General features: G+C 34.8%; 1 protein-coding gene across 3 annotated transcripts in view; it reads left to right on the top strand.

Annotated features, from left to right (window-relative positions):
- The window catches only part of LOC128873883 (glycine receptor subunit alpha-3), a 44,086-nt gene that overhangs the window by 19,919 nt on the left and 8,286 nt on the right, over positions 1-15,881 (top strand). For 2 of the 3 annotated variants that reach the window (XM_054117858.1, XM_054117857.1), the window contains exons 1-8: positions 7,781-8,135; positions 11,143-11,287; positions 11,617-11,699; positions 12,208-12,351; positions 12,769-12,851; positions 13,830-13,964; positions 15,206-15,306; positions 15,389-15,706. In XM_054117858.1, coding sequence (XP_053973833.1) covers positions 8,041-8,135; positions 11,143-11,287; positions 11,617-11,699; positions 12,208-12,351; positions 12,769-12,851; positions 13,830-13,964; positions 15,206-15,306; positions 15,389-15,706 — 1,104 coding nt within the window. In that variant the 5' untranslated portion in view covers positions 7,781-8,040. Of the gene's footprint in view, positions 1-7,780; positions 8,136-11,142; positions 11,288-11,616; positions 11,700-12,207; positions 12,352-12,768; positions 12,852-13,829; positions 13,965-15,205; positions 15,307-15,388; positions 15,707-15,881 lie in introns of those variants that run through there. The other variant, XM_054117859.1, reaches the window with a different exon arrangement.

The raw sequence follows: 15,881 nt of genomic DNA, 5'->3' as shown, positions 1-15,881 counted from the left end.
TTTATACAATATTTAGTAGTGACAGTCAAATAATGGATCATCAGAGGGTTGATGGTTTAATTTTGATAATATTCAAAATCACCTCAACGTGTACAATAGAGGATGAAAGATTAAGAGGAAGAGGAATAAATGGAAGAGAAGAAATTTCGCTCGTTTCTTCATATATTAGTAACAGTTAAATAATAACAGACAAGAAAGAAAAGAAGAAATTTCTTTGAAAGTGGATTTATCTTGCTATTAATTGATTGATACTTTGTTGAAATATGTAATAAGAAAATTATATCTTGCTCCTGTCAGAGACTATCACTATTAACAAAATTCAAACTAATCATGCGAATATAATTTCTCAACTATCTTTTTTATATGATGCTTCTGTAAATGTCAACTCCACGCCAAAAGATTTCTTGGCCCATCAAAATGATAATGGACAATACGAATTAATTTGGTCAGAGTAAATTTGAAAAAAGAATGACCTTCACAAGTTACATCAGTAAAATATTAAACGATATAATATAGACTATTAAAAAAAAGAATCTCTGGTTGTAATTAAAACAAAAAAAATTCCTGAGCAATGTTAAATAGACTCGTTCATAATTATCATTTTTGTCATGATCTTTCTCGTGGTGGAATCCTCATATGACGTCCGCGCCAATGTGTTGCCATACCGTATCTGGTACTTGACAATTAGAAAGGCATTGTGGAAACGCGCTTTTGAAAGAGACTGGTCGATACTACGACTTAGAATCAGTGAAGGGAAAAGGAATTCGTTCTTATCATTCTCAAGGTAATGTCACGAGGTCAAGGTAAATGTAAATACATTCACCCTGAGAAAGTATTACTCCATTAGCCTCGTACTTTCTCGCTACAGAGTATTCGGGATATAATTAACAGTTATTACAAAACTGTCCACCTTCACGTTGAAGTTCTTCGTTTGTGATCAACTTCGTCTCGTTTAATTTTGTAAACTTTTAACCTTGGGGTACTTTTAATTTTCACTCGGAAGGCAGGGAAAATTAATTACATGAAATTAATATCGGCGTCAGTACAATTAGGGATCTACGTCTAATGAAACTCGTTTTTTTTTATTAGTTCAATTGATTGGGTAAATTTGTAGCTATAGTTTTGAATTATCGTGTAACAATTCCTTAACACAAACCTATATTTAACAAGAGATTCTTGTTTCTTTATATGAGTTCTAATAAACAATTAAATTTCATATTTTACATTACATTAACATTACTTTTACATTAACATTACTTTTACATTAACATTACTTTTACATTATTTAAAATCTGTTGCAGTTTTGGATCAATTATGTAGTTTATTCTGCATTTGCAATTTTCATGTTGATTTTTATCATATATAACAAACTATAGGGATTGCTTTCTTAAAATTTATGAAGACAAAAATAGTCTTACTCATGCCTCCATTTAAGATTCGATCCTCTAGTTTGGGATCATCTTCAGAACTATAACTATTAAATCCATAAATAATAGTCATTGAAATATAAGCCAACAATTTGTAACATATAATGATTTCAAGGAAATTACAGTATCCACATACTAATATCGAATATCGAAATAAAAATGTGTACAGAGAAGTCGAAATAATGAATAGGTAATCCTGGTCAATTATAAGTGTAATTAATTTTCATTACTCTATTTCTGAAACTGATCTCAAACTGGAAAATCGAAACGTGAATGGACGCTTGATACTTAATTTGAATCTTGACAGTTCTTGACAAATAAACTTGTACTTCTTAAAATATCTTCGTGAGTAATGCTATTAATTATAACGGTGCTAATGAGAAGTCCAGAGACTTCTTCTTCACGTGTGACGCAGGTAAAAGTGTCATTTTAAGGGAGAACACTGATCTCAATTATTTTCTACTGCCTCCGTGGTAATGGAATTTAGTCGTGACATCCTTTTAATTATATACAGTGAACATAATTTAACTATACGATAGTACAGGAAAATAATTTTTTTTTTTAAATTATACTATAGAGAAGAGTCTTTTAATACAAGCTTTTGCTTTAGAGAAAATGGAATACCACTTGACTGATGTGTCTGACTATTTTCAGCTGTTACTACTTAACCATCGCGTCTGACCATTATTCGATGTTTCTACTTGGCGGCGGTGCGCGTACATTTACATTATGGTTTGAAGGGAAAGATAATTCAATTTGAAAGTTTAACCTAACACCTAGAACTAAATTGAGGGCCAAGATTAATAATTTTAAATTAAGAAACAGTATTAATTTAATTCTGAGATAAATTAACCAAGAATGTATCGTTTTTAAGGCCAAGTATTGAATTCGTAAAATGTTGTGCTTAACATTTATTAGACATATGAAAACATTAGACAAGTCTGCAAGTTAATTATTGATAATTATTGCTTTAAGTATGTGGATTGTTTCGTAGCTAACGACTAATAACGTCATTGTTAGACGGTGTCGAAAAGCACCCTCTTACCTTATAGTGTCCGTTGTGGGCAATCTCTCCAGCTGTTTGCGGCACGTGCACACGTGTTCGTGTCAGGGCCGAATTAAGGCGTGGACTTTAATACCTTGACTGTCAAATTAACTGGTGAAAATTCCTCGGAGACTAAACTGTTGTCTGTACACGTGTTCGTGTCAGAGCTGAATTAAGGTGTGGACTTTAAAATCCTTGACTGTCAAATTAACTCGTGAAAATTCCTGGTTGGCTAATTTATTATAGAATTTATCCTTGTAATCTTGTCAAATTCACGAATACTATCGAGATTTATTTTTTTTTGACACCTCACCTTCAGAATGAATTCTTCTTAGTACCTCAGTGAATAGTTTCTTAGTGATTAGGGGCCTCCGTTTGTGGATAAGATTTTATTTCAATAAAAGATCACGAATAAAACCAACTTACAGTAGTTCAGTCGTAACTTTTGTTCCTCGTGAAATATTTCATTCGCTTCACTTCACTGTATATTCAACGATAAACAATTGCTTAAAATTTTCATGTAGATTGAAATTTTATCTAGATATGGGAAATTATGTTTGAAAAATGAAAAGATAGCCCCAAGATGTTGTATAATTGCAGACTTGTCTAATGTTTTCATATGTCTAATAAATGTTAAGCACAACATTTTACGAATTCAATACTTGGCCTTAAAAACGATACATTCTTGGTTAATTTATCTCAGAATTAAATTAATACTGTTTCTTAATTTAAAATTATTAATCTTGGCCCTCAATTTAGTTGTAGGTGTTAGGTTAAACTTTCAAATTGAATGTTTCAAAAGATTGCCTATATAAAAACGCCATTTTTCGGTTCACGTTTTGAAAGTATATTTCGGCTCACAAATACAATAACAAACGATGATTTTAATCAAAGAAATGATATTTGTAATGTAAAAATAATGATACAAGTTTTTCTTCTCTTAAAAATACGACCGATACGCATAATGACGGGTTTTGGAAAATGGTAGTTCAACCCTGACTTGTGTGCAGGTGCATGCAATTTGGGAGATGCGATTCGGGGGTGTGTCCGTGTTCGCGCGCGCGCTTATGCGTGCATATATGTATACCCTCTCGAAGAGCGGCCACTTGACGATGCACGAGCGCCACGAACACGTAGCATTCTATTCGCGGCACAATTTTCGAGGATCGATATATCGAGCGGCGTGTCCCGTCGGTCGACGACGATGTCTTCAAATAGCATGGTAGTTAACGTCTCTGAGAGTCGCCCTCAAGAACTGTGGCGAGAGCGAGAGGAGAGAGACTGCAAGATCCTTTCTTCTTCTTCTTTCGCTTCCTCTTCCTCGTCATCGGTGACGTTCACTTCCTCTCTTCCCTCCTCTTCTTGTCATCCTGCGGTAATCTTCACTCGTTTTGTCTTGTTTAGGTATTGCGACGTTCGATGATTGCGCACCTATTGACACGAAGGACGCGAATCTCAAATGATGCGCGAGTCTCTAGGTCCGGTTTCGAGTTTCATCTGGATCGGTTCATCTGGCACCGGGATCACTGTTACTATGTCGATTGGTACAGCGAGGAAGTTTGATACTTGGACACTTTATAGTTTATTGTTTATACTTTGTTGCTATATGATTTTATTTATGAAGAGTAAAGTAATCGAGATTTATTTAATATATCGAAGAAATTTTGTTCAAACTGAATGATAATTTTGATGCTTTCAAATAAATGTTTCATTGCAAATATGTACATGAATAAACTTTACAGATGGATGTATTTATAATAAAATATTTATTAGGGAACATCAAATCTACCTTTTAATTTAGACGGATTTCTTTAATATAATCATAGAGGGTACGAATACTTATGGGGCTGGCTATATAGTACGTTAAAACGGTGAGCCTAGTTAACAAAAGTGTAAAGTTTATGTATTTATCCTCTGGTACTCAGATTTTTTCTCTGAAGGAACGTTGTATGTCCAGCAAACTTTGTTAGTGATTATACAGTAATTTTCAAAAATGTTTCCTTGAAGTTCTTTATTCAATTGGCACGAAGAAGAAAATAAGTAAATATGAGCTGGTGTTAAGTAGTAAAGAATTGTGTGAACAGAATAATATTTTGACTTATTTGTAAACTATTTTATTCGAGAAAATATTGTCGGATAATATTAATAAAAATAGATAACTCTAATGAATGAAATCTTATTGGATATTTTTGTAACCACCAGGAGATAATGTCAATATGAAATTTTAAATAACTTTTTTCGTAAATCGATCCATTGAGAGACTATGAATATTACTATATGTTGCGTTATTAATACTCATATTTCATCGAGACATAGAAGTTTAAGTTAAGCCGTGTTAAATACATAAATTAGTAGTTCTCTCAACTAGACTCAATGGTTTATTGCAATATGAATCAGAGTTACAAAGTGACAAAGTAAAAATTGCGAAATATGTAAATAATACATTTACTCGTACCATTTCATTCATATCAAGGTTTTCGAGTTTGTTGTTTAAAAAGACAATCGTTTTTCTAACTTTATTTCGTCTTTGTCCTTTTCTTCGTTTGAAAATGATGCTATACCACTTAGACACCATTCTAAATTTTTCCTTCTTATCACTCCATTTCATCTAACTCGTCGCATTAAATTAACAATTCCATCATCACGAATATTCCTAATCTCTAATTGAACGTTCTTTTTACAAGGAACGAAAATTATGTCTGTCCTCGTCGAGGTGGCACTGTTCACTTTCCTCCCACTTCATATAACACTTGAATTTATTACCACCGATGTTCTCGAACAGAACTCTAATAAATGCAAATAAATTCTCCCTTGAGCAGTGACACTTTTCGTTCATTGTATTAAATCGAGTGATTAGCCGTGACAATCTAGTTTTACCGCATTTGCCTCGCTATCGTTGTGTTTCCTTAAAAGAGAAGACAGACAAATTAATTACTCAGGCTCTTCTCCCGAGGTTTAAGTTGTAGAACGATTTCGTTCTTCGCTACTCGTTACGCGAGCACCCCCGTTGAGGATTCTAACGAGTGAACACGGTTTCATAGCCACGGAACTCCGTTAATGAATCCCTAGCCATAAAAACAATTCAACTACCTCATCTGAGATTTTTAGATTGCATTTTCGTAACATAGAATAATATACAACTTGGCTAACTTTGTAAATAATGTGTGTGAAAGATAAAAGAAAGATTGGCGAGCGTATTGAGAATTAATTTGCACTGTTTTGCACCGTAAGGTTTTAGGTAAAATTAAGAAATTTATTTATCACAGACATCATTTTCGTTCCTTGTAAAAAGAACGTTCAATTAGATATCAGAAATATTCGTGATGATGGCATTGTTAATTTAATGCGACGAGTTAGATGAAATAGTGTGATAAGAAATTAAGATATTTATTAATTTTCTACGTTATAAGAACCCTTTGCGCTCGAGTGGCGCTCCTAGGGCGACATATGTAACTTAAAAGTGATTTTTTGAACGTATAATTTTAATTTTACTTATCAGAGTACAGCTAATTATTCATTGAAATAATTATACATTGAGTCATGAATGTTCGTAGATGATTTTTTTCGAAATAGAGTTTTTGGACTGGATTTGATTTTATAGAAAAATGCCTCGAGCGCAAAGGGCTAAAATCTAAGATCCAAGATTGAGTTGATTCAAAAGAAGTAATACTTTCTTGAGGTTGATTAAACTTTTTACAATTAGATTCGTATATTTAATTAACAGTTTAGTTAATAATTGTATAAATAGAAAACAAAATCCTAAAGCTTCTTTTGGAAAAGTCTTTAGCAACCCTTTAAAATAATTATAAACTTTCTCTACTTCTTCAATCGCCCATCGAAATAGGACCCAGGAGTTACTGCTCCGACACGATGTAATTCTCTCCAATACCACCCTTTAATAACCCTCCAGATAATTACAAACTTCCTCCACTTCTTCAATCGTCCATCAAAATATGTCTCAAATTAATTCTTCCCAATACCACCCAAGACAACACTCAAACTAATACCAATTTATTAAAACGTTGGCTTCCAGACTAAAACTCGTGAAAATTTCTGTAAGTTAAATATTTCGTCCCAAATTTGTTGAAGACTAGATAATTTAATATTTACCGTGGTATTTAACTTCGAGTGCCGAAGAGCGGCATCGCTGCTCGAAGCTGTGAGTGCTATAACTCGTTAAACAATTAATTTTACTATACAAAAATAACGTCAATATCTAATGCACATAGATTTATTTGTACAAATTTATTTTATATTAAACCTATAACGTTGACCCATGAAATTGACCGAAATATACATGTTTGCTTAAAATCATGCATCTTTGCTTAAAATAGCGTGACATTTCTCGGATATGTATGAAAATTTCCTCTGGCACTCGAGAGGTTAAATTTGTAACCTACCAAGTTCGCAAATCCTATCCTTTATTTTTATCGTCGTCTCACTTTTTGAATTAATTTCTTTTATTCGTTTACTGAAAGGTAAGGTCGTCATCGATATCTGCCTGACACGGCGACCAACGTGTTAATCCTTTGCACTCGAGGCTTTCTGACTATTCTACTACCACGAATGCTAAGCTATCGAGATTTCAGAATTAGATCACCTTTACCTCACCGACGATCATTTTATTGACACTCCCAGTTACAAAGAAATTAAACCTAAAGAAACATTATTGCTGGTAGATTTGCTGCGTGAAACCTAATGGTGACTGAGAGTCACCTCTCGAGCGCAAAGGGTTAACCCGTAAGACGTGTTCACCAGAATCTGAAAGCCAATCATCTCGCTCCAAACAACCCCTCGACGCAATCACATTCCCGTGCGTTCTCCAAAAAGAAACGAGAACGTCACATCCATCCGGCAACTTTCGCGGTTGGCGTCCGCGTTATTCTTCCCTTAGCATTCATCGTCGCAATTAGCGTTAGCGAGTGGGTTAGGAGCGCGCGATTACGGCATCCCAGAAGCCGACGATGCCCGCGGACATGCCGCATTGGGGTAAATTTGTGTCGTTGGCGGCATCGCGACGGCTACGAAACCCCAGAGGGATTACCACCACTTCTTTTGCCACGGCGGTCCTCCGCGATACTCTCGACCCTTTCCAAACCTGTCTTCGTGTACGTCACGAGCGTGAGTTACCCCTTCTTCACCCATTCTTCTTCCCTCTGTATCGAGTTAAGAGGAAGAAGCGGGGCGGCAGCGAGGTATATCGATGCCGGTCCACCACCACCGCTACCAACGAGCCACCTCCACCTCTGCCTCTCTACGGCCCGACGATGAGGATTCTGCAGCTTCGGCAAAGTCGTTTGAAGAAGTCAGTCGACGGTCGCACGTCCTCGCGAATCGGGGAATAACGGATCAGGGGGTGAAAGAAGGCTAAAGAAGCTGCCCCCCAACTCGTCATCCAAGGGCCGTTCTCCCGTTTCTTTCGTTTTATTTCTCTTCTATCCGCTCTTCTTCGCGAGCCACGTCGCCATCCAGCCGCGGTTCTTCCGTTTCTCCCGACTGGTAGTCGCGTTTCGGTTCCCTTCCGGTTTCTGGTACAAGGAAGATGCGCTGAGGAGGGACCGACGAAGGATGTCGATGGACGAGGCACATGGGGGCGGCATGGTCTCCGCAATCCTTTCCTCGGTTGTGCTTCTTCTTCTGCTCGGACGCGCCGCGGACGCCCAGTAAGAATCTCACGGTGGCTTACCTTTGCTTCTTTGCCACTCGCTGGCCGAGACGTCGGCCATCTTGCCGCGTACCGTCAGCGGATCCTCTTCCTTGGATTTATCGGTTCTCCTGTGTCGTGCTTTTCCACGGAGGGAACTCTTTTCTTTTCATTTATTCCGTAGAGAAGTTTGTATGCATAAATATAAGGGAGGCGAGTGGGCAGACTCGCAGGAGTAATTTATTTAACTTTCGACTCAAGTGTTTCGTGAGCCATCTTTGAAATGGAGAGTATTTCATGAAAATGTAAAAATTGATAGCATAGATGGGAGCTTGTGAGAATCGAGGCTTGCTTCATAATTATTGTTATGTTTTGACACTTGGTTTTTGGATCTTGAAAATTAACTTCTTTTTTAAATTTATTCATTAGAGATGTTTGTATGCATAAATATAAGGAGGGCGAGTGGGCAAACTCGAAGGAGTAATTTTTTCGACTCAAGTTCGAGTAAAGTTTCGATTCAAGTGTTTTGTGAGTCATCTTTGAAATGAAGAGTATTTCATGAAAATGTAAAAATTGATAGCATAGATGGGAGCTTGTGAAGATTCAGGCTTGCTTTGTAATAACAGCCAGTTATTGTTATGTTTTAGCACTTGGTTTGAATCCTGAAAATTGCCATCGTGAATATTACTCGATTGAAATTTTAATTTATGAAGTTTGGTTACTTAAATATGTATAATACTATTTCCTCATGTAAAGGCTATAATAGTATACGATACATTGTTCTGAGAGCTAAGTATATCATTGATAATTTCATATCAAGGAACAGGAAGAAATTTATTATAATTAATTTCTTGTGGAAATAGAGTTGTAAAATATGTTGTGTGCATAAATTGAATGAATCAATATTAAATATCATCTGCTTATATTCAGTAAGGTATTTCTATTTTAATAATAAGTTTCCAATTTATAATTATATTTATCATATGTATATTATAACGTTTATTTAATTACTATGTTATTTAACACATACAACTTGATATTCCAACCTTATTTCCAACATGAATTATATTTTACAAATTATTTCATTCTAATAAATTCGGGTGAAAAATTCTTTGTTTGTTGATTGTATGGAATATGAATTCATTAAAACGAAGACATCGAGACAACTTCTTCTCTTCGCTAGAAGCTCTTCAACCTCCATTTTAATTAAAATAGTCCTCGACACCTCAAAAAATAGCAACATAAATCAATTTCATCTTTCATTCACCATAGCAATCAAAAACTTACCTCGATACAATATTGAAAACAATTTCAACAATTACTTTCCATTCTACCAAAACCAAGTGTTGAAACATAAATACATACGCATAAAATGTACGAGTGCCTCAGTTTCTGAACTAACAAAACACAAAGTTGGAGACCACCCCAATATGATTTGTCAACAGTCTATTTTGAAATTCGGGGATATATTCGGTGCGCGGCTTTAGTGAAGTTTCCAAAGTGCAGTGCTGTGCTCGAAACCCTACGCTAATTAATAAACGGGCGTCCCATTCGAGATTTCTCGGGCGAAAGTAATAAGTTGCGTGAAACGAGGCACCGGTGGTAATGTGTCGCTCGTCTTGTTGAAAGAAAGCTCAACGAGGTGTAAGAAACGGACGCGATTGTGTGTCGAAAAGCGGTTCCGGGCTTTTGTGATTCGAATCGTGACTTTTTGCGTTACGTGATTCGTGCACGGTGTGTTCGGGAACAATGAAACGCGCAGTGAAACCTCGGTGTGTCGTTCTTCTTCCGCGAGAGAGACAAGTTAAAAACGAAAAAAACGACCAAGTGTGAAGCAGAATGTTCACCGAGGAACGACTTACGCGGAAAAAACTTGTTTATCTAATATTAAATTATAATTCATTTTATATTTTACTGTGCGATCATTTTTTAGACACGATTGAGGTGTTTATTTAGGTTTTAAATTTTTGTTTTGTGATTGTCTTCAGAATCTATAAGATGAACTTGATGAATTAACGTAGGAGTTAGTTAATTAAAATGTATCGAATTATGTGCTAATTAGTATGTCTCAGTATATTAAATTATATGTAAATGTAATGTATCTAAATATATTGAATTACATGATCATTCATTATACATTAATGTGTTCAATTATACTAATTCAGAACATTTCAGTATATTAAATTATATTTTAATTCGGTGCATCTCGATATCCTAAATTATGAATTAATTTAGTAGATTGATTTATAACACTTATAGATTTGGAAGATAATTTTAAACCAAAGAATCAAACGTAAATGAATAGCAACTCGTGACAGTGTTGGTAGTGCAAAATTATCATCCTTTAATTAATATACATTCAAGCTTGTCTATGTATGTTATATATTTCATTATTTATTTTTGAGTTGATCAAGACCTGAAATATTTTAATGCAAAACCTTTGACGAACAGTAACTGTAAAATTGTTATTCATTATGCACTCCATAGATAATTTTACATAGAAAAATATCGAAATGAATAAATAATTATTGTCGAAGCTAATAGAAATGATTTTCAGTGCTTCACCAAGCAATAGTTAAAAAAAATGTTTGTAGACTGTTGGATCAGTTTGGAGTGAATCTTTAACTAAAATTCGTTTATAAATTTTTTGTTAACATAACCGATTTCATGTTAAAAATATCAAAGTACGAAAAAACTAAAGTAAACAAAATTGGATTAATTATTTCTATTTTCGTCTTTGTAATTTCACCAAAAAATAATTAATACTCTATCAATAATGTATTGATATATTTTTAATACAATATCAATATGGGCAGTTAGGTTTTTCCTTCTGTTGAATACTTTGCAATCATCTTCGCAATCCAATAAATTTTACCAATAAATTTGTTTATTACTATGGGTAGGGGTTTAGTTAAAGTTTTTAAATACGTGAAGATTTAATAGACGTTTTCAAGCTGTTCCAACAATCGACATATGTTTCCTGCGATTAGTACGGCTATAATCTAACGGGTGACTTGTAATTTAAGGAGGAGCTTGGAGTTCTACGATCTTTTGCCGGAGGATCCGAAGCTTTACGATAAAATGCGGCCGCCCAAGAAAGATGGACAAGCTACTGTAGTCTATTTCCACGTCACCGTTATGGGACTCGACTCCATCGACGAAACTTCAATGGTACCGTGCAATATTAATAAACAAATTAGAGGAACATGATAATCTCAGTTTCAAACGTACTATTATTTATTTTATGCCTCCACTTTTTGTTATAGAGCCATTTTTAAAACCTCCAGTGACTTTCAGCAAAAAGCTTTGATTTATTTTACTGTTCAACTCTTTGTTTTAGAATCATCTTCAAAAGAAGATTCTTTCAAGCAAGAAACTTTGATTTGAAACAAGAAATATTTATAATATTGAAGTGTAGATCGTGTTAAGTTAATTATGAAAGTACTAAACAAATAATCGACTAATGTCAAATTATTGATTCTTATGGTTCAACTTTCTAGACTTATGCAGCTGATATATTTTTCGCTCAAACCTGGAAAGATAACAGGCTACGACTACCAGAAAATATGACGTCTGAATATAGGTATGCAATTTTTGAAATACTATGATTTCTTTAATAGTTTTGTGAAAAATTGTGTTGGATCCATTATCTTCCATGATAGACTAAAATTTCGTCGAGTTTGCATTCAGTAATAATAATTTTGAAAATTATCATTAACGTATATGCATCTGATTAGAATCAGTATTTGTCTCTTTTATTATGCGATAATATATGTAGATTAAAAAAATAATGATTTTCTATGTCACTGTTGAAGTGAAGAAGAAATATTCTTTGATACCTCGAAGCTACTTGACTACTACCAGTATAAAATTTGACGTAAAACTACTTAAAGAATTAAAAATATTATAGTGACAAATTTTAGACATCTTTCAGAGCTACTCGGTTTATTAGCAGATACTAAACGCAATTAGAAGTATTGTATAAATTCGTAAAATAATTACCTTCACTTCACATTTCAAATTAATCCTACTTTGATCATGAGAAATGGATACACGATGAGTTTCCATTGTGTTAATTTGTGTAATTTAAGATTACTAGAAGTGGACTGGTTGAAGAACATGTGGAGGCCGGATTCATTCTTCAAGAATGCCAAGTCCGTGACGTTTCAGACGATGACCATTCCTAATCATTACTTATGGTTGTACAAAGACAAGACTATTCTATATATGGTCAAGTAAGAAGCGAAACGCTTTCTCAATTAACAAATGTGATTTACAATAGCACTAGTTTTTTTCTTTATTTTTCTTTGAATTTCGCTATTTAACGTATTCCTTTTATTTGAATATTTCTCGTCAAATTGTATTATTTTAAATAAATAAAACAATTAGCTTTACAACTGCTTGTTGCAATTCGGATGTTAAATGTATCGATCTTCACATTTGATCCTCTTCAGTTTTATTTTGGAAATCTGTGCTAATTGTTTTGTTTATTAAACTTTTAGCGAAGCACGCAAACTTCACCATTAATTATATCTTATGTTCTGAATTATTTATATCCTTAATTGTTAGAACCTCTTCGCCATAAATGCAGACAGATTTATATTCCGTAATTTTATATAACAGAAAGTATCGTTGTTTCGTCGGTGTTTCAGATTAACTCTAAAACTTTCTTGCGCCATGAATTTCCTCATCTATCCTCACGACACGCAGGAGTGCAAGCTACAAATGGAAAGCTGTGAGTAACGTTTTTCTAACGAAATAAGAATTAATACTCGAGGTTTCGTAGGCACGAGAGATGGACAAACATTTAATCTAGATCAATTGTTGAAAGAAAAATAAACAACTGTTTATTCATTAGTTCATAACTAAAAATTATAATTTGAAGTACAGAATGAAATATATGTTCCTTCTATTGTCTGAAAGACAAGTTATGATATTCAATTTTAATTCGCATACAAGTTGGTACCAAACAGGAAACATTAGAATCTAAATATGAATTCTATATAACAATTTAGTGGATTGAATAATTATTGAAGTGACGATGAGTTCTTCACAAGCGATTTTAGGATGTAGGATCTTAATAAAATAGAAATAATATGGAATAATTAAACAAATTATTATATTGATTTTTAAAGAATTAACGTTGAAAAATGCCAGCGAGCAATATACGTATATCTATTCAAAATACTGAAACATATTTGAAATAAAAAGAAGAGCCAAAGAAATGTATCAATATAGAGAGTTCGATAAAGGCACTTACTTTGTAAAATCGATTACAATTGTTTTTCATAGTGTCATATATGCAAAATTAAAATGAATTCTGCTATGAGAATAGAAATATTTGTTTGTTTCTCAAATATAGTGCAAATACTAGAAATCATTCATCCCATGAATGTATTCAATTAATAACTTTCCTTCGATAATTTAAGTCTAATTTTCAAAGACGAATTTTTACGTCCTTCATAGTCGAAGGCTTAAAAAACAAAATTCCAAAGTCTGCTTCGAAAAACTCACTCACCATCTTTAAATTTTCCATAAAAAATTCCTGAAAAGCTCGAGCTTTTTATACAATCCACTACATTTCGACGAAAATTCCGTCCATCTCTGGTTCGATTGTCGCGCGGCAGGTTCGAATCGTTAGAGAACGATCTCTTAGCATCGCGCCCAGAATGCCGTGTGCGATTTGACAAGGACAAAACAACTCGGTCAACAGTGTCGCACACCACGGATGAAATGATCTTCCAGTGGGATCCTGACGTGCCACTCGTCGTCGACGAGAACATCGAGCTGCCGCAATTGCAACTGGTTAAGAATTACACGGCCGATTGCACGCAGGTCTATTCTACCGGTGAGTGACGCTCCCCTATTACCAACAGGCGTTTTATTCCGCGATACAAAAGCGCTCGTGAGCATTGTCTTCGACCTAATTAACGATTGAAAGCTGGTACCATCCGACGAATCGGTCGAGTGTTTCGTTTTTCACGTGAACGAAAGCTGCGCTGCAAAGACAAAGATGGTGCTTGACGTAGCTTCCCGTTTGTTCCATTTGTTTGTTTGTATGACGAAGTTTGAACGGGGATTCGTTGCTGGGAGAGTTGCGAAAGGGTTTGAGTTAGATTTGAGTTGGGTTTGAGTTAGGGTTTGGGTTGATTGGTACAACTGTCATTATACAAATTATAATTTCGATTTATTTAAAATGAAAACCATGAATCTCGATGGTTGATGTATCTTGGTGTTTGCTAGACTCTTGTATGCCAAAATTTTGAACGGGGATTCGTTGCTAGGAGAGTTGTGAAAGGGTTTGAGTTAGATTGTTTGGATTTCATGCAGTAGAACTGTCGTTATACAAATTATGGTGTACAGTAAAATTCTATTCGACTTATTTCAAATAAAAATTAAAATCATTCGTGGATCTTCTTGTATACAACTTATTAAAACGTTTTTAAGCTTGTAATTTCATTGCTGCTCGGTCAAGAAATAAAAATAAATTGTTGATTGCGTTGCTAGTATAGCAACATTAATATTTATCTCGGTTTCTTTCTAAAATTAACAATATGCAGCAAGAAGAAGTGTAAGAATTATTCTCCCTCAATTCAGTATTTTTCATTTTGTTTGCATACACATTATTAAATTGCTTAGTATAGTAAAAACTCCATTCATCCTTATCCTTTTCAAAAGGAAGGACGCAGCATTATATTTTATAATGTAACATATTCTCGTATATATAAAGAACTTATTACTTCGAATAATCCTTCGTTGTACTTGTTTGCGTTCTTGAAATTTGTTTTATGATAAATTCCAGCTTTCTATCTTCAATAAACAATGAAAGAATTATAGAAATTGCAATGTTTCAGCCGACATAAGGCTACTTTTTGTATTAATTTATTATTATTTCTCATTCTCCAATTCATATATATATCACTTTTCATGAAACATACAGTGACCAACATCGAAACAATCGGTTTCCTGTCATCTGAACATTTCCTTATGGGCATAACCGTGTTCTCCATACCAGTTCAAACACGAACTTCAATTTAATATATTCTTTTATTTAATATATCATACTAATACAATGTATTTTCTGTTTAGGTAATTTCACCTGCCTCGAGGTAATCTTCGTCCTGAAACGTAGGCTCGGCTACTACTTGTTTCACACTTACGTTCCTACTTGTCTGATCGTCATCATGTCGGTAAGCTTGCGAACATTAGTAAATGGTCTTTCGAAAAAAACTGCCTAACGAAACCGAACGAAATTTATTGCATCGTGCGTAGTGGGTGTCGTTCTGGATAAAACCGGAAGCCGCGCCAGCCAGAGTGACATTAGGCGTAACTTCATTGCTGACCCTTTCGACGCAACACGCGAAGAGTCAGGCGTCTCTGCCTCCTGTTTCGTATCTAAAGGCCGTGGACGCGTTCATGTCCGTGTGCACGATTTTCGTGTTCATGGCTCTGATGGAGTATTGCCTGGTGAACATCGTCCTCGGCGATTCGGACGCGCCGGCCGCGAAACCGACGCCTCCGCCGCCGCCGCCGTCTTCGAGTGGCACGGACACGGCGAAGCTCGACAAAATATTCGACATCGCCACTAAGGTAACGCTTGGGTGAAGATTCGAGCATGTCAGACAGCTTCTGTGCCTCGGGGTAAAGAGAGTGACGGTGATCGAGAAGCGACATTGTTTGGGATAGAGGATTTTTCAAAAAAGCCTTCGGAATGTTGCTTTTTAATTAAATATAAATTGGATGGGAATATATACGATTTTTTGTT

The sequence above is a fragment of the Hylaeus volcanicus genome, chromosome 3 (assembly GCF_026283585.1).
Source record: "Hylaeus volcanicus isolate JK05 chromosome 3, UHH_iyHylVolc1.0_haploid, whole genome shotgun sequence".
In the NCBI taxonomy this organism is placed as follows: domain Eukaryota; kingdom Metazoa; phylum Arthropoda; class Insecta; order Hymenoptera; family Colletidae; genus Hylaeus; species Hylaeus volcanicus.
Note: the sequence above shows the minus strand (reverse complement) of the source record. Positions and strands in the feature narration are given on the sequence as shown.